This window comes from Gopherus evgoodei, chromosome 7, assembly GCF_007399415.2.
Source record: "Gopherus evgoodei ecotype Sinaloan lineage chromosome 7, rGopEvg1_v1.p, whole genome shotgun sequence".
Classification (NCBI taxonomy): domain Eukaryota; kingdom Metazoa; phylum Chordata; order Testudines; family Testudinidae; genus Gopherus; species Gopherus evgoodei.
In genome coordinates, this window is record NC_044328.1 from 55,438,871 (window position 1) to 55,458,573 (window position 19,703).

At 37.4% G+C, this 19,703-nt stretch overlaps 1 protein-coding gene across 11 annotated transcripts in view; it reads left to right on the forward strand.

Moving 5' to 3' along the window:
- Positions 1-19,703, forward strand: part of PARG (poly(ADP-ribose) glycohydrolase) — a 130,380-nt gene that overhangs the window by 81,067 nt on the left and 29,610 nt on the right. For all 11 annotated transcript variants that reach the window (XR_004001187.1, XR_004001188.1, XR_004001189.1 and 8 more), the window contains exons 10-12: positions 7,380-7,459; positions 11,338-11,398; positions 14,896-14,971. Coding sequence is in view for 8 of the 11 variants with exons in the window: in XM_030568604.1 (XP_030424464.1) it covers positions 7,380-7,459; positions 11,338-11,398; positions 14,896-14,971 (217 nt within the window). In the remaining 3 variants the exon portion in view is untranslated. The remainder of the gene's footprint in view (positions 1-7,379; positions 7,460-11,337; positions 11,399-14,895; positions 14,972-19,703) is intronic.

Here is a 19,703-nt window from a genome sequence, read left to right on the forward strand (position 1 = left end):
AGAAAATCAACCTTTTGCTGTTTTTTTTTTTACAGTGCAAATACTTGTAATCAAACATAATTGTAAAGTGTGCACTGTACACTTTGTGTTCTGTGTTGTAATTGAAATCAGTATACTTGAAAATGTAGAAAGCATCCAAAAATATTTAAATAAATGGTATTCTATTATTAACAGTGTGGTTAATCATGATTAATTTTTTTATTTGTGCGATTAATCGTGATTAATTTTTTTAATTGCTTGACAGCCCTTGTTGGAACATAACCACTGTAATTTTTTATGGTTTTTCTTCTCAAGTATAGGATTTATGTTCAGAACATAAACACTGAAAACAGTTGAAGATTAAATCAGAATATTTTGTTTGGCTGCTAATGTTAACTAAATAGCTTGTTATATTGCTCCCACAAGTCTGCTTACTTTTATTATTGACCTTCACTCCTGCCTGTTCTTTGGTTCCTCAGAATATCTTAATATCTATATAAAGGTCTTCAATTTGATTAGCATTGATGCTTTTGCTTAGAAGCTAGAAGGTCAAAGATAAATTGTAGATTGCCTCAGTGGTCAGCTCAGCAGACTTTTTGCATCTGTCTCCTTAGTAAATTGAAGTATCTGTGTGGCAGTTTGACAGAACTCTTGCACAAAGCAAAAGTGGTTTACTGGATGAAAATGTGTAGTTGCAAGTAATTTATCAATTACTTCAATTTAAAGTGGGGCTTGCAATGCTTTGAGTTTGATTTACAGTGCAGTTTAGTTGGATGAATTCTTAAAATTTGTATTAATGGTTTCTTGCCTTGGATTCTTATATTGGTAAATTGATGATCTACATTCCACTCAGGGAATTGCTTTTTTGTGATCTTGTCATCATAAAGAGCTCAAGAAAAATTCCAGTTAATATGCATCGTGCTGTAACTAAACCTAATCTTTTTTAAAACTGCAAAACTCTATACTTGGAATAAATGTTTCCATAATGTTGCATATTGACCAATTTACTTAAGGCTTCATGTTAGCAAGTACAGGTGTTAATGAGACCTCACCATTAAATTAATATTTGATATTTCTGGTTTCATGTAGAGACAGTTGATTCTCGAGGTTGTTGTACAAATGTATATTAATGTTTCCCCAGTGTCCTAGTAATTTCTATTAATGCTTTGTCTCCATGTTGGAGATTTGAAAGATACTTAATTGTCTGATGCATATGCACTTGAGACATGAGTTGTTCATGTGTTTGGACTTAGTAGGGAATGTTGCATTTATTTAGATAAAATATTTGTGTGTTTTTAGTCCATCTCCTATTCCCTTCCTTCAGGGGAAAAAAAGCTCTATTCTTGCAATTGAAAACTTGGCTCTGGAATAGGTTCACTTTCTCAGACAGAGAATAGAAGTCTAGGGTCTGATTATATTTTTTCAGAGGTTTTAAGCACCTAAAACTCAGATTGAAGTCAATGGGAAAATGTGGATCTCTGCGCCTCTGAAAATAGGGCCTTTGGCTTGTCATGTGTTGGAAGGTGGCTGACCTTACAGCCCTTTTGAGCACTTTGCAGACTAGTCTGGTGTGGGAAGAAAAAGTAGGTGTGTTTAAACTGAGTTTTTGGAAACTAATAAACTGAGACTGTTTAGTGTATGTTAAGGTTTGGGTGTACATATTAATATAGATGTAATTTGAGATTTAGCTCTCCAATAAATTTTTGGGCAGGATTTTCGCAAGCATTCATCATTGTCCTTATTCTGCTCCAATTGAAGTTCATTGTAAAACTCACACCAACTTCAGTGGAAGCTTGGTTAGGGCAATGGTTTGTGCTGTTGAAACCCTCTCTCTCTGTTACTATGGTAATAAGCTTACTGCCATAACAATGGCCTCTGCTTTATAATTTCTAGGGAAGGCCTAAAAGGTTGTTCATACATTTGTTTGGGGGTTTTTTCATGAAGTTTTCATGCTTGCTTTTGATATTATAATCCAGCTAGTTCTGTAGTCGTTCAAGAAGCTCTCCAGCAATGTAATTTCTTTTCAAATGTGAAACACTTTAAAACCCCAACAATCTTTCAGTTCATCATTCATCACAATGTTGCCAAAAATAAATAAATAAAGGCATATATACCTCTTTCCCTCCCCCCTTCCTCACATCTGCATGCAGGTCAACTTTAATGCAGTTTGGAAGTCTTCTAAATTGATCATTTAATCTCTTAATCTAAAAAAAAATGAACTAAACTGCGTACTGAGATTACATTTTGGATGCACTTTCATAAACTGATAAATGTAAGGGTTTACAGCAGAGGTTGGCATCCTATGGCATGTGTGCCAAAGGCAGCATACGAGCTGATTTTCTGTGGCACTCACACTGTCCGGGTCCTGGCCGCTGGTCTGGGGGGCTCTGCATTTTAATTTTAAATGAAGCTTCTTAAACATTTAAAAAACCTTATTTACTTTACATACAACAATAGTTTAGTTATATATTATAGACTTATAGAAAGAGATCTTCTAAAAACGTTAAACTGTATTACTGGCACATGGCATCTTAAATTAGAGTGAATAAATGAAGACTTGGCACACCACTTGGCACACCACTTATGAAAGGTTGCCAGCCCCTGGTTTAGGGGCTTATTCGAGGACCCACTATAATCAATAGGAACCTTTTCACTCACTTCCATGGCCTTTGAATCAGGTCCTGAGTTTCTAGAGATGTTTATGAGCCTCAGATGAATAGAAGTTTCCTGTTCTAACTGTCTCAACATTGCAAAGAACTAAAATGTTTCTCTCATTCTATGCTTTGTATTGCTAAGTGATTTTAAAAAGTATGGCTGCTATACCATATTTTAGATCTGTACTGACAAACTCACTAATTATTAATAAGCCTACGTGGAGATTATGAAATGAATCATAGCATATTCATACAGTATTTTCAGTCATTGGCCCCCCCCCACTTAAATTGCCACTCCAAGACTTCATTTTGTTAACCTCTTTGATTTGAACCAGCATTAATTGTGATGAATTCAGAATTATTCTGATTGGAGTGGGCATGGATTTGGGGCTAGTGTCAGGGTTACATCTTTCTTCACAAGTAAATATGGGACCACTGGCTTAGGGGAGATGCACTGATTTATATTCTCATCTAACTGGCCTTTGCTCATGAAATCCTTTTTTCCACTTATCGCCATGGAATAAAGCTCTAATAATGAAGGCTTTATCTTAAATATAAACAATTAGATTGGAAACTAACTGTCCAAGAAAAAAATAATTTATATAAATGACCTTCTTGATTGTAAATATAACTCTCCATTGCTTTAAGTATGCAAAAAATACTGGAACTGGGAGAAGGAAATAGGAAATCAGTTCATAGATTCTAAGGCCAAAAGCGTCCATCTGATGATTAGCAAGTCTCTCATTTTTAGGAAATCCACCCAAATACTTCTGAAAAGATGCTCTGCATTGGCCTTCTCTCCACTCCATTGAAATCAATGATAAAAATCCCATTTACTCCAGTGGGAAAGTTAGGCCAACACTAAGGACTGCTATTCCAGTTCTTGGCTTTTTCTATACAGGAGCTGTCTGTTATGCGGAATCATTGTTGGCTTTGTGAGGACAGCCATCCATTGAACATTTGGTTGAGATTAACAAATTTATTTGCAACCTAAACGTTATTTCAATTTAAATTGAAGAAGAAAAAGGCTAGTGTGCACATTATTAGTCCTGTGTATAAACTGTCTCAGATAAAGGGCACAAACATTAAAATAAAGTCACAAGTTTTTAGAGGAAAAACCTTTAACACATACCTAATTTATTTTTATTTTGCTGCTTTGATTTGCTGCTTCAACTTACCTCCTTAGCTCTACAAGCTCTGTACTTTTAGTGCTTGCAGTAACCCCATTTTAAAATGGGAGGTAAGGGGTACACGTAAAATTTGTTTTCCTGAAGTCCTTGTTTACAGATTCCCCCCTCCTCCCAAGATTTGTGAAACCAGGACTAGAGACTTACCTTCTCTTCCCCCATCCCAATTAATTTTTTTATTGAATAACAATTTCCCAGTAAAAGTAATCTGTTCACATTGAATACACCCTCTTCACATAGTTCTTATGTAAGTCTTCTTTTCTAAATATGAAAAAATCTAACCCATTTCAATACTAGAAGGCTGAATTCACCTAAAGCTTTCTGCTTTTGAAGCAGGGTTGTCTTTGCACTACAAGGAAGTAGATGAATAACATTCTGTCACTTTGCATTCCCATTCCCAGCCAGTTTTGCTATACTTAAAGAATGGTTTTCAGAAATGAGATCTTAAGCCCCAAGGACTTCTACTGTATCCGACATCTTTCAGTGAACTTCTTATTCAAGGCATATGGCTTCCAAAGCCCCCTATGTTCTTCCCTCCAGACAAATTGCATTATGTGTTACCAATAACAATGCCATGTCATTTTATAGGAAACCAAATTAAGTGCAGGTTATTGGAAGCTAGATGATGCAGTAAAAATAGTATTTTGGTTAAGACTGAAAGAATGCATTCACTTAATGGCTAAAAGTAAGGAAGTTTCTTTTCATAACTTACGTTTTCATAAATGGATTTCTATATGTCAGTAGTAGTCCTCTAGGTAATTTAAAGTAGAGCTTTTCTTGTTCTTGTTTTGTTTTTTAATCCAGAAGAAAGGGTAGCTGGTGTTGTCTTCCCTATGCAATGAAATTTCTGAAGAACAATGTTACGTTATTTTCGTTCCTAACATGATTATTACAAGTGTAAGTAGATAAAATTCAGTTTTGTCTGGAGGAGTTTGATGGCTTAGGGTGTTGGGATTTGGATTTGCAGCTTTTCACTTCTTGGTTCCTAGTATCAGTCCAGTCCAGATCAGTAACAAAACAAAAACAAGACCTCTTTAATATTTGCTCGTCCAGGCAGCCAGTATGTAATGAGTTAGTAGTTTCAGCTGCAATTCCCAGAGGACAGGTTTCCTTTTTTTCACATTACAAAATCCCTATAAACAGGACTAAATTGTGTTCTTTTTGGTAATCTCATCAGAGAGACCAAGCATGGAATAGATATAGCAAGCAAATGAATTTTTCATCCCAGACGTGATCTCTACAATTCAAAGTTCAAAAGTATTAGTGGTATAACACAGAGAAGCTTGCATGCCTGCTGCCCATGCTGTAGCTCTTCTGTAGATAGATTCTAGTTTCCACGATTGTCAGTCTGGCACCTTTCATGAGCACTAAGTTCATGAAAGAATTTTGAAATTATTGAGCAAAGTAATAACAATATCAGTGTAAACTTCTCTCTCACTTTCCCATCAATATTTGTCAATCCTGACCTTAGAGAAAAGAAAGTAGACTCTGTTATTTGTGCTGCTTTTAAATTCTGTGTTTTAAGTTCAAGGGAAAGTGTGTGCTAATATTGGTCCCAGTCCTGCTGTTGGATCTGGTTGGGTAGACCATTGTGTTTGTTTGGAATCAGATAGACTCCAGTGGGATTCTGCACAAGCCCCTGGGTCCACCCATGTGGGTCCAGATGGAGAATGATATATTGGAAACTTCTGGTTTTTCAGTTCTCAAAAAAAAAAATCCCCAAATTTGTGGTCTCTCAAAATATTTCGGTGAGTTCATTCATCTCTAATTTAAAATATTGAGTTTGTGTTGGGTTTGCCATTTTTTGAATTTGTAAATATACATGAGCTCAGATCTGTCTCTTTATGAAATGGTGTATTTAGTCTTGTAGGGATGAGGTTGTTGTCCAACAAATGCTTTACCAGCTTTTCTGTGGAACAGATATTGGCCTTGGTGCCAGTTTTTAGTTAGCAGTAAGGAACCACAGAGATGGCAGATTGTGGTTGCCAGAAGCAAATAAGGAGAAGTTTATTTCAGTCCTTTCTTTCGTTTTGTGGTCCATGGTCGCAAAAGGGGGCATTTGAGGAGTGGGAGGCAGTGGGATATGTGGTTCTAATTAACCCAGGTTAAGGAGTGAGTGAGTCATGCATAGATGAGTAGCTAGTTTGGCAGTTGAGGATAACTTACTTTTTATTTATTATCATATAAGTGATTTGTTATCCACAACTGTCCTCTTACAAGCTGTTATAAACTTACCAATGCTAGAGCAATTGGGATAGTTTATGTATATTGTATTGCATTTTGAAGGAACTAACCATGGCTAGGTTGAGGAGTAGTTGTAGATCTGTATGTTACAAACCAAATAGGATGAAAAAGAACTAGCAAAACATATGCCCTTTGTCAGATTGTATTTTGTATGCCTTTTCCTCACATGTTATCTGCCTTTTGTCATTTTAGGACCCAATCCTGCAAACAAACATGTAACTTTTCTCACCTGAATAGTCCTCCTGAAATCTATGGGGAATACTGCTCTAGGATCAGTGCCTTTCACTGTAAACTGTTTGGGGCAGGGACTGTCTTCCTGTATGTCTCTACAACTCCTGGTATACTTTGGTTGCTTTTGCAATATTAATAATAATGTAATGAAGGATAAGTAGGGGAAAAACAGGAAAATATGTTTATAAGTTTAACAGATTTCTCTGAACTTCTGTTTCTAAGGGCACCTATTTCTAAGGAAACTGGTAACATATTAAAAGGTTTAGTGTCTTGGAGACCTGAAGATTACAAGGAGATCTGAAGCTTTAGTTGTGTACCATTATCTCATTAAGGATTTTTTTCCCTTTAAAATAAGGATGGTAGTATTTTTGCATTTAATTAATCAAAATAATTTGTTGTTTGAGCCACTTAATACTAGTGGGATTAAATTAACCCCATTCTGGAGGGCCAGTGCAAGGCTATCTGCACCACTTAAACTCTGTAGAGGTTCCCCAAGGCTGTCCACTGGCTGAGCAACCATGCAAGTGTGCCTCATGCCCCCAGGGTGCTACTGAAAAGGTCTCTGCACTCAGCGTGCGTAGACCAGCATGTAAATGCAACACTGAGGGCAGGCCAGGGGAAGGCTGTATATCCACACCCCATACAAATGCTGTGGAAGGTCTGTGGTTTCGAGCTTGTAGACGAGAATAATGGCTGTGGAAGGGCCTTGGAACCTGACACTTAGTTGTTGGATGGATTTTTTTTTCCTCAGTGTCTCTACTTCATCTGCTTAAAGCTAATGTATTTGGGCTTTATGCAGGCAAAGTGGATTTTAATTAGAGTGTGTAAGTGACTACTAATAGATAAAGAGAGAAAATTATGTAACTAACCTCTGATTTACAGTCCTTTTTGAACAGAGAAATCACATTTGTTTTCCATGTTATTTTCAACTTAAATGAGCGTGACACTTTTATCTTATTAAACATCTAGAGAAGCCTCTATTATTTTCAAAATCCAGTCAGATCACTGTTATTAAACAGCTTAATTATTACTCTGTGTGCCACTGAAACGAATTCAGTTACTTTATATCTTTCTTTTTATTCAGGTTGTTTGAAGGGCGGTCGCCAAGGAAGCCTGAAAAGCTTAAAACCCTTTTCTGCTACTTTAGAAGAGTCACAGAAAAAAGTATATCCTCTTATTAGTTCATTTCTTTTGAATACTGTGAAAAATGCTGCTTAGTCTGAGCTGCAAAGCAAAAACATAGAGAATGTATAATAAATGGAAAAATCTATAGCAATACAATGTTATGGTGAAGGTTTTGAACAGAGAAGTCAAGAAATTGAAAATACTGGTTCCCACAGGATCTGTAGCTTTGCCCTGAGGTATAGAATATATCAAGTGTTGAATTATTATGTAAGATGCTAACTTCCATGCACATGCACATGCGCATGCGCTTTCTCTCTCACAAGCACACACTTTAACGCTGTATGTGTATATGAGAGCATGCAGTGTAGTTGTAGCCGTGTCGACTCCAGGATATTAGAAAGACGAAGTAGGTAAGGTAATAATTTTTATAGGACAAAATTCTGTTGGTAAGAAAGAAAAGCTTTTGAGCTACACAGAGCTCTTCTTCAGCTAGGGGTACCTTTCCCACACCTGAAGAAGAGCTCTGTGTGGCTCAAAAGCTTATCTCTCACCAACATAAGTTGGTCCAATAAAAGATTTTTACCTAAGCCACTTTGTTTCTCTAATATGTGAGAGTACGGCAGTTAGCAGATTATTCAGTAATTAAAATATATGTATTATCTTAATTATTCCATATGCTGCTAACTGCCATTCTCTTTGTTGTCCATAAAAAGAGAGAGAGAGAGCGCTCACGCACATTGCAGTTAGAAGCATATAAATACACCCTCACTGTCAAGATAATGGTTTCCAGGGAACTGTAACTTTGAATTTACTGGCTTAAGTGCATCCAAAATCTCTGGTCTGATATTGCAGTAATGCAGCTTTTTTCATTTTTTCCCCAAACACTTTTATCTCCTCCTTCCCCAAAAGCTCATAAGAGAGTTGACCCGCATTTAAAATAAACCCACTAGATGAGCAGCCCAGCGAGATGTTGGGCTCCCCCAGCTCCCGTGAACTTAATTGGATTTTAAGGCATTCAGCCGCCTGGCAGGATATGCTCAGAATGCATTTGTGTAGCAGGACACTCCAGTAAGACTATATAAGCTATCTGAGATTCAAGTTAATATACCAAGTATTCTTAATCAAAGCTTCTTACATTGTCATGGGGTTGCACATTCACATAAACTTGTAAAATACATATATGTGGCTGAGCACTCATTGTAATAAATGTGTACCTATGATGCTCTAGTTGTATGCATAATCATTAAGGCCAAGATTTAATCACGGATATTTGTAGTAAAAGTCATGGACAGGTCAAGGGCAAAAAAACAACAAATCACAGCCTGTGACCTGTCTGTGACTTATACCGTAAATACCTCTGATTGAATCTTAGGGGGAGAGGAAAGCCCTGGGCAGCCAGTGGCAGCTCTGGCCACTGCTGGGGGAGGGAGGGAAGTCCCGGGCAGCTAGTGGTAGCTACGACTGCCCCAGGATCACTGCCGGGAGCCCCAGAGCTGTGGCAGCTCCCGCCACTCCCAGGACTGCTGCTCAGGTGGTCCCCGGGGCCCGCCGCATCAGCCACTGCTTGGGGCTGCCAGAGCAGCGTCTGGTGCAGCTGCCTTCAGAGCCATCCGAGCAGCTGGCTGCAGAGCTGCTCCAGCAGTAGATGGTATGGCTGTTCCCAAGGCTGCCCAAGCAACTGTCCCCAGGGCCAGTTGCTCAGGTAGCCCTGGAGTCAGCCACACCAGCTGCTGCAGAAGTCATGGAGGTCTCAGGAAGTCATGGAATCCCTGACTTCTGCTACCTCCGTGACAAACACGGAGCCTTAGTAATCATTCATATAATATATATCTTAATTATATCTGAAGTATCATATCTTGGTCTGATGTTAAAGATTTTCTGATGGCATACTCCATATAAACATCATGATATTTTCTACTCTTAAAACTTTATTTTAGAAAATCATTTGTTCTAACATGTAACGAATACTAATTTTCCTTCATAACTAACTCATACCAAGTCAGAAGTGTTTGGGTTTTTAAAAGACATTTTTAAGGTATTCAGGTGCAAAATGGCATTTAAAAAACCACTCCCATACTTGGGCCTAAAAAAGATTCCCGTTTTATCTGACTCAGTCATTCCTTTGACTTATTCTTCCACCATGCAAACTAGTAGAACCACATCCTATCCTTAATATACCCACCAAAGTCTCATTGATGTCAATAGTTGTTATCCACAAAGGTCAAGAGTAGAATGTGACCCATGCATGTGACTTTGTGTATAGCTTATTGCATTTTTACATGTGAGTGAAAAGATGTTTACATGCAGACTGAATTACAGCAACCTCCTACTTCTAAGTTATACAGCTGCTCCGCCTCCTTATATACTTAGAACATAATCCCAACTGATTTTATGTAACTGGTGAATTGGAATTTTTTTACACTATAATTCCAAATAATATTTAATGGGATTCTCAAGTGTTCTTCCTTGAAGTTACTTGTAATTAGTAACTTGTATTGCACTTTCAAACAGACTCTGTTTCTTCCCCCCCGCCCTTTTTTTTTCCCTCTGTGTAATGAATTAAGACTGAAGTAATTTAGCTCTGGAAATGAGTGGAAATTAAATGTTTAATTCCCCAGCCCTTTTATTATAAATAGTAATTGAGTTTCCTGTAACAGAATACAATGTAATATATGTAAACCAAAGCTTATTACTCAAAGTGTGTGCTTAATTTGTGAAACGTCACTTCCATAATATCACAGAACCCTTGTGGGGAAACACTTGATTAATACAAGACCTTCTCTCTAAAAAATTAAGCTAACCCTTTTTTGTAAAAGTCTTTATAGCCTCATAAAATTTCTAACAGTATTACAGGAATATTTAACACTTCTGAGGAATATGTTATGCTTTGCAAAAAAGTAAGAGTTCTTAGAGAATAGAAGTTTTAAAATATGTTTTTGTTGAGATGACGCTGCTATTGTTTCTAATAGTTTCTAATGTCTCTCACGCTAAGAATGCTTTTCTATAGAAAAGAGGGAATAATAATAATCAAAGAATAGATTGAATAAAATGAGTTTCTTCCAAATATTCAAAAACTGGTTTTTTGTTGCTGCAACTAAAACACATTTTTAGTGAAACAAAAGGAAGTCGCATAAATAGAAGTAATCTCTTATAATATGCATCTATTAGTGATACATCTTTTTTTCTGTTGAGGGCTGGAGTCCTCCAGGAATCTTCCCATTTCCTCTCACCTGCTTCAAGAGATATTAACTTCCTTCCACTGGAATCCATCAGTCCTTCATGTTAATTAGCCAAGGTTCTTGACTGAAAACATACGATGCTGCCCTACTACTTGCATGTAGTGCTTCTTGACCTGCTGACTGAAGCCTGCTCAGGGTCTGAAGTCTGATTTTTGCCTATGGCAACACATTCTGCTCTCACCTGAGCTACCAAGGCAATGTGATGATGATTAAAGCTTAAGTGGAATATCTGAGAAACAACATGCTTTCCTTCCGTGGTCTGATATTGAAAAGAAACACTTTCATGTGCTCAAATTGGGAATGGTCATTAATCATACCTCCAACTTATGACACATGTCATACCCCCACTTTCTCTTTTTATCAGCCAGCAGAAATAAATAGATGTAAAAAGAAGTTGGGGCAAGGAGATGAAAGTTTGATCATCACATATATTTCCTTCAGTTTGAACACTGACACTGTCAGTGAGGAAATCAAACTTCAGTTTTCCTTTTAGGAGAAGCAAACATTTATTTTAACCAGCATTTTTATTTTAAATTGGTTTTTAATATTCCTGAGTAAGAACCACATGTGTTGTAGCCTTAGTCTCTGAATGATTTTAAGTGGTAAGCTTTTAAAACTTGAAACCTACAGCTAATAATGTATGTTTTACTGATTTTTGTTGTTGTTTTTTTTAAATAGAACCGACTGGATTAGTGACGTTTACAAGACAAAGTCTTCAAGACCTTCCAGACTGGGAAAGGTAAGTTAAACACATCTCTCATTGTGAGAAATTGTTTTACTTGGTTGTGATGACTTAAAGCCTTATGCAACTCCCAATAAAGTCGTAGACTCCTAGTGACTTCATTGGGAGTTGGGTCAGGCTCTTAATCATTACAAGGGACACTATTTTGTATGGATCTTTGTTATTTTTATTCATCAAGTTTGGAAAAAATGTCAGCTGAACTGATGCAAAAGCAATTTTGGGGTGGAGGGTTGTTACTCTTTAGGGGCGTAGTTGTTTCAGTCTTCTGTAGAAGTTGATAATTTTGTCAAAAATTCTAAAAAATTTTCAAATTTCTGACTTGAGCATAATTATGTACTTGTTACCTCATTTCATTTTGTTTGTTCGTGATTTAAATGAATATTTAAAGAGTGATATTTGCAAGTATATATGTGAGGATGAGGGAAGCCTGGGTGTGATGATTCATCTGAAGCAGCAATGACAGGAACTCGAATGCAATATGACTGACAGCCAGCATGCAAAATTTGATTAGTTAGCTTTTTCATTGGCTAGTGTCATGTCATCAGCAAACAGTCCAAGTAAGATGGTGGCTGCTGGTCTGGAAATGTGAAGTTTTAGATTTAAGCGAAGTTTTTGGATGTTGGAATGTTGGTGCTGGGAAGAGAGGCAAGAAATTGGGGAATTGGGTGTGTAACCCTAGAATCAAAATCTGTAGATTTAGGATTATAGATACAAATACTAGTTAAGATTTAACATTACATGTTAAATTTGTATACAAAACTGTAAATAGCACAGTGTAGACTTACTGGCTGTTCCATGTTCTTTCTTTTTTTAGACTTACTTTAATAATTGATGTTTATTAAAAAAGAAAAATCTTATAACTGTAGTAGTTGCAATAGTTACTACTCCTAAAATGTGCTAAAATAACTAGTGTGTACATTCACTTTTGATTTACTTTCTATACAATGCATATTAACTATAATCTAAAAAATGCACCCTTGTTAGACACATAGTAGAATGAAGAAGGGTCTGATACTGTGTCTTGCAAATAGCGTGTCCTGGATTTCTTGTTAGTTTTACCGGTTCTCAAATATACTAGAGTTAGTATATGATAAATGGATGCCCAAGCCCTATAGAGCATACAACAAAAGTTATTTTAGAAGGTAATCCCATTGAAAGTAGTTACTCAGGGTAGGAGCTGACATTGCATTCCCTTGGCACTCACTGCTTGAGTAATTTTGTGCTGTCTCTTGCAAAGAGATTGATTTCTTGAGGTGATGGTGGCACAGTGAATTGTAAGGAAAAAGCACTCAGCTTGCTCTGGTTTCAGGATAAATATGCAATGATTACTGAGAAAGACTTTGAGGCATGGCAAAGAATAATTAAGCCACCATTTAAAAAAGATGAGTCAATTCACAATGCAGAATCCTGGAATTGCAGAAGTAAACAGGTACATATGTGCTGGGCAGGAAAAGATGCTGTCATTTTGGGGTCCAAAAGATTTTAAAAAAATCTGTTAGTGTAAGTCTCAGAGTACATCAATTCATGCATGTTTAGTAATAACAGAGTACACATGCTTCTCCTACTAGGAAACTGCACACCCTTACAATTGTATATCTCAAAGGCCAGATCTTCAGCTGGTGTAAATCAGTTTACCTCCATTGACATTGACTGGTGCTTTGCCAATGTACTCAGATGAGGATATGACCCCAAATTATTTTTCCTAATCTTTCTAAATGTTCTGTAAAATGATTTTGTCATATAAACATAGTGTTTCTTTGCTCTATCTGTGTAGCTACGTATTTCATACCCCTAAATAGTAATTGTATGCTATTAAAGGTTTTTTAATTGGTGATTGAGAATATAGACATGTTTCACATTAACCTCAATGGGAGCTGAGTAGCTAATTATTTTTTTTAACAGAAAGGTGAAACATCATTTTATTTCTTGTTTACTGACGTGAGGAATCTAAGCCATCACTGATATGAATGTACTTCAGTTTATGTACTAGCTTCTCGTACAGAATATTCTGTTTCTTAATATCCTGCTTAAGTAGAGAGTAGATTTATGTCCCCTGTAAATCTCTTAATGGATGATTGTAACTAATACAGCTTAGTTTAAACCTCTCATTCATTCATTCATTTATTAAATTCCACTGTATTATGGTTAAATGTCAGACTTCTTCAATAAGTCAAAAGATTTAATACCGTTAATAAAAGTATATGGTAGATTAGAATATTCTTTCCACAACACTGGTGATCAATCCATAAAATTAAGTGATTATTTTAATTTTACAATTCTGGATGGAAATTAATGATCAAAAATGATCATTCTGATCAAAATAAGTCCAAGTTTGTGAAAACCCAAAGAGTAGTTATAGGCTGGAGGCTGTAGCTAAAAAATAATTAGCTACTCAGCTCCCATTGAGGTTAATGTGAAACATGTCTATATTCTCAATCACCAATTTTAAAACCTTTAATAGCATACAATTACTATTTAGGTGTATGAAATGGCAGTGAGCAACAGGATTTTTCAACACCAGCAAATCTTTATCAGCATAGATCAAAATAAGTAACTATTAGCATAAAACAACAACAAAAAGATTCCCCCCAGATGGGGTTCACTCAGGCTATGGCTATACTCCATCTTAGATTGACATAAATTATGTTGCTCAGGGGTGTAAATTAGCCACACGCACGCGCACACACCAAGTGACATAATTTATGCTGATTTAAGTGCTGATGTGGACAGTGCTATGTCTATGGGAGAAGCATTCCTGCCAGCAGAACTATGACCACTCACAGAGACTGGAGTAATTAAACTGATGGGAAAGCTCTCTCCCTTCACCTTAGAGCAGCTACACATATTGTTTATCGCAGCTGCTGTAAGCTTTCTAGTGTTTCTGGGTGTGGAGTCCTGCTTTCCTACAGACATTCCTCTCTTCTGTCTTTCCAGCATTCCTGCTTATATAGCTGTTCACCCAAGTTAGAGTGTAACAGAAAGGAAAAGGGAAACTGTAGTTAATTCTTTGTATCCTGGGGCAGATCTGCTATTCTCTCGTTGTGGCCTTGGGCGAGGAACCTAACTTCCGTTTCACCATCTATAAAATGGGAATAATAAAACCTAATTCATCAAGTGGTAGCGAGGATTGACTGATGTGATCATAGCAAGCGGATATCATTGGATGGAAAGTACTATGTAAATGCAGAGTATTTATTTTCTTCACCTCCCACTTCTCTAACTCATATCTGACTTTTGTCACATTGTGCCAAATTCTGCTTTGAGTTATCCTGGTCTTAGTTGTATATCTGGAGTATCCCTTTGGAAAGCAAACAAAGCTTTTCATTGAAGTCAATGGAGTTACTTTGGATTTACACTAATGTAACTGAGAACATAATTATGTTCATTTTTTTTTGCATATTTTTATAATAGAGACTTTTACATTTGGTGATATAGTTAATTGATTCACTGTAAGATAACACTGTATCTATATATATATATTTTTAAAATTATAGATCTCGTAAAAAACTGACCAGATTGTACGTCACCTACGAGGGCACTATAGAAAGCAATGGATGTGGTATGCTACAGGTAAGTGTCTAATAAAAAATATGGCTTTATGCTGTGCTTTTGATGACTGGGCAGTTTAGCAAAGCAATTCATATAGCTCCTTGTTTTTTGGTTTTAAGTAGTGATATCATACCGGATAAAAGAAACAACAAAACTGATAATTTTGAAAGCCTTAGTAGTGTCAATATTCCCCTACTCACCTTGTTTTTCACATGTGTCCCTGTTTCCAAAACCATTTGACAGAAAATCACAAGACCTGGACAGCTTCAGGTCCTTCAATTCAGACATGGGTTGAAGATTGACAGGAGAGGAGTTTCCAGGGTATGATCTTGACAGGATGTCACAGTTTTCAGTTTATTTTTTTAAAAGCTGTTGCTGTGCCCCATCTGGTGACCAGTTCAGTAGTTCAAGAGGCTCTTTCTGCTGCCAGCACAGTTGTTGTGGTCTGAGAACCAGTCAGCTAAAACTGATTGATAAGGAGAATGTCTCCTCCATATCCATTAAGAAATATTTAGTTTTGTTTGAAGTTTAGCTTTTAGAATTTACTATAAAAGTTTGTGTTCTGTCCCTTTTATCAACTTATATTATCCTGTCATTTGAAGTTGCTTTTAGTTCTTGCAATCCCGTTTGAAAAGGGGAAATACAGTCCTTGCCTAGGGGAGAAATAGATCCATGAAGTTTGTAGCTGGAACTGCAAGGTTACTGGATAATATCTGGGAATGTGTTTAACGGGGGAACTCCATGTGGTTTGGAGTCCTCCACAGAATTTCCCATGGGGAGTGACCCTTTAAAAAGATCCTAGCATCTCCTGCTTACCAGCACTAGTGGCCAGATGGAGTCTGGAAAGTCTGTCCTGCTCCTGTGGAGCAGGGCTTGGGAGGTAGTGCCTTTTTCCCCTCAGAGGTTCTAGGGTTGTCAGCTGTTCCATGCTGATTCACACCTGACACCTGCAGTGATGCATTCCTGCAGAGTTTAGGAAACCCTCCAGGCCCCAGTGGCCTCCCAGGAGGAAGAGGGCATCCTTACATGTGTTGTCTGAGCGCATTATGAAAATTGTGCAAGAACATAAGAACTGCCATACTGGGTCAGTATCCTGTCTTCCGACAGTGGCCAATGCCAGGTGCCCCAGATGGAATGAACAGAACAGATTACAATCAAGTGATCCATCGCCTGTCGCCCACTCCCAGCTTGTGGCTAACAGAGCTAGGGACACCATCCCTGCCCATCCTGGCTAATATCCAGCGTGTGTATGTGTGTATGTGTGTGTGTGTGTGTACACACTGTTTACTGTATATAAAATCTTGCGTGCATATACGTACATATATACACATACATACACACACACATAAAAATATAATAAATAGGAATCAATAATGCAAAGTAGAAGAGCGGAGATGAAATATACAAATATAAAAAGGTATGTGCCCAGGGTTACTCTTTCTATGGGACAGCAAATAATAAGAGTGCACAGAAGATAATGGTTTGATAGGTTAACAAATGCACAACAGGATGGTTCCCAAACATTTATACTTCTACAAATTCCCAGTGTAACCATATGAACTTATTAGTGTTTCCCTTATCTCTCCTCTCCTCTCTCTTATTTTTTTGTGTCTTGTCTTGAATTTAAACTGTTAGGCTCCTCACAGCAGGGAGAGACCATGTTCTACCTTTTTGCTTGTACAGCAGCTAGGACAGTGGGCCCCTGATCCTGACTCGGGGTCTTTGGGTGCTACCACAGTATGCACATAATACTATTATTCAAATTATCAATAATAGTAGTAGTAAGTTAACTAGTTATTCCAGGCAGCTCTAAGATATTATAGTTGATACCCAGTAGGCATTAGTGCTGCTCCATTGTTAGCCATAAGCAGAGACACAATACTGGACCCAATGATGTGACCCAGCATGGCATATCCTATGTCTCAGGTAAGAGCATCACCACAAGTAGATTGCTGATATTTTAACATGAGGAAAATTCTTCTCCTTGAAGCCCTTCGTACCTTCATTAAATCCGAGTATCCAGAATCTGCATGGAGATGATAAACTTAAAAACTACACAGAAATATTAATTTTTCTTCCTTCTCCTTAGTCACCCATCCTGTAACTCCAGGAGGGAGGAGGAAATTATGGCTGATACTTTTATAATGCCTTTTATGTATTGTATAAATTACATTAAACTCAGCTAAAACAAATATACCCTGAAGGGTGGTGATATTCCCTTTTTCTAGCTATTTAGCTTTTTAAGTCTGAATAAACAGAGCAGGTAATCCCTCTGCTTGGATTAAGAACGCTGACAAAACATTTTGGAGAATTTTCATCTGAGTTTTATATACCTCAGTCACTTTTAGCAACACCGCAACCACTAAATGTCTATCAACATTTTCATCATAAGTTTCAGTGGAGATTTGTTGTTATTATTTTGGCTAGTTGTTTCAGAGCCTTTTAGATGCTAAAAATCATTTTAGACTTGACATTTCATACAAGTTTGTGGTCCAAGGGGATTTATTTCTTCTGCCACTCTCTCATTTTGGTTGAACTCTTATTATCTATTATGAATTCAGTTATCTTAAGAGAGATGTGGAAAAATATAATGGCGTTTGAAAGATTAGGATGGAATAGCATCTTTTTTTTAATAAAAAATCCCAAAACTATAAATATATGCTGGTCACTAATTTGTAATTTAGACTCATAGACTTTAAGGCCAGGGGGACCATCACGATCATTCAGTCTGACCTGCACACTGCAGGCCACAGAACTTCACCCACCCACCCTATAATAGATTCATAACCTGTGGCTGAGTTACTGAAGTCCTCAAATCATGATTTAAAGACTTCAAGCCACAGAGAACCCACCATTTGCTGTAGTTTAAACCTGCAAGTGACCTGTGCCCCATGCTGCAGAGGAAGGTGAAAAAAACCCAGGCTCTCTGCCAATCTGACCTGGGGGGAAATTCCTTCCTGACCCCAAATAGTGGCAAGACCCACCAGCCAGACACCTGGGATAGAATTCTCTATAGTAACTCAGATCCTTCCCCATCTAGTGTCCCATCTCTGGCCTTCGGGGATATTTTGCTACTAGCAGTTGCAGATGGGTCACATGCCATTGTAGGCAGTCTCATCATACCATCCCCTCCATAAACTTATCAAGCTCAGTCTTGAAGCCAGTTAGGTTTTTTGCCCCTACTGCTCCCCTTGGAAGGCTGTTCCAGAACTTCACTCCTCTGATGGTTAGAAATCTTGTCTAATTTCAAGCCTAAACTTGTTGATTGCCAGTTTGTATCCATTTGTTCTTGTGCCCACATTGTCCATTAAATAACTCCTCTCTTCCCTAGTATTTATCTCCCGATTGTATTTATAGAGAGCAATCATATCACCCTCAGCCTTCTTTTGGTTAGGCCAACTAAGTCAAGCTTCCTGAGTCTCATCTTATATAGGCAGTACCTCCCAACTTTTTGTTGTCTCAAATTTTATTATCACGTTCCCACTTTTTGCGCTGAAGTCATTAATGAAAATGTTAAATAAGATTAATCCCAAAACCAATCCCTTAGGAATTCCACTAGTAACCTCCCTCAGCCTGACAATTCACCTTTCTGCATGCGTCATGCTAATTTCCCTTTTAACCAGTTCCTTATCCAATTTTCAGTTCTTATATTAATCCCCATTTTATCGAATTTAACTAATAATTTCCCATGTGGAACTGTATCAAATTTTTTAATGAAATCCAGGTAGATTAGATCTACTGCATTTCCTTTGTCTAAAGAATCAGTTACCTTCTCAAAAAAAGAGATCAGGTTGGTCTGGCATGATCTACCTTTTGTAAAATCATATTGTATTTTATCCCAATTACTGTTTATCTCTATGTCCTTAGCTACTTTCTTTCAAAATTTGTTCCAGGACTTTGCATACAATTGAAGTGAAACTAACAGTCCTGTAGTTTCCCAGATCACTGTTTTTCCCTTTCTTAAAAATAGGTAATATATTACCCATTCCCCATTTGTAGGGTTTGACCCCTGAGTTTACGGATTCATTAAAAATTCTTGCAATTGGGCTTGCAATTGCTGTGACAGTTCCATTAACATTCTTGAATGGAGATTATCTAGGCCCTCTGATTTGGTCCCATTAAGCTGTTTGAGTTTGACTTTTACCTCGGATGTGATAAGTTCTTCTTTCAAATCAACATTTCTATTAGCCACTCTGCCACTACCTCTAAACTCCTCATTATCCTTATTGAAAACTGAGGCAAAGTGTTCGTTTAGGTGTTGAACCATGACTACTTTATCTTTAATCTCCACTCCATCCTCAGTGTTTAGCAGTCTCACTTCTTTCCTTGTTTTCTTTTTATTTATACGGCTGTAGAGCCTTACTATTGGTTTTAATTTCCTTTGTAAGGTCTAACTCTGCTAGGCGTTTGGCAGTTCTCACTTTATCTGTATACTTTCTGACCTCCAAAAGGTAGCTTTCCTTTCTGATACATCCTGTCTTCTATTCCATATTGGCTTTTGACTTTCTGCTTTCTCTTAGTAACCTGCTTGAGATTCTTGCTCATCCAGTTTGGTCTGCAACCCTTCCCTATGATTTTTTCCCCCTTGCTTGCATGTAGACTTCAGATAGCTTCTGCAACCTTGACTTAAAGTAATTCCAAGCCTCCTCCACATTCACGTCCATGAGTTCTTCCGTTCAGTCCACTTCCCTAACTAATTCCCTTAACTTTTGAAAGTTTGCCCTTTTGAAATCCAAGACCCTAGTTGTAGATC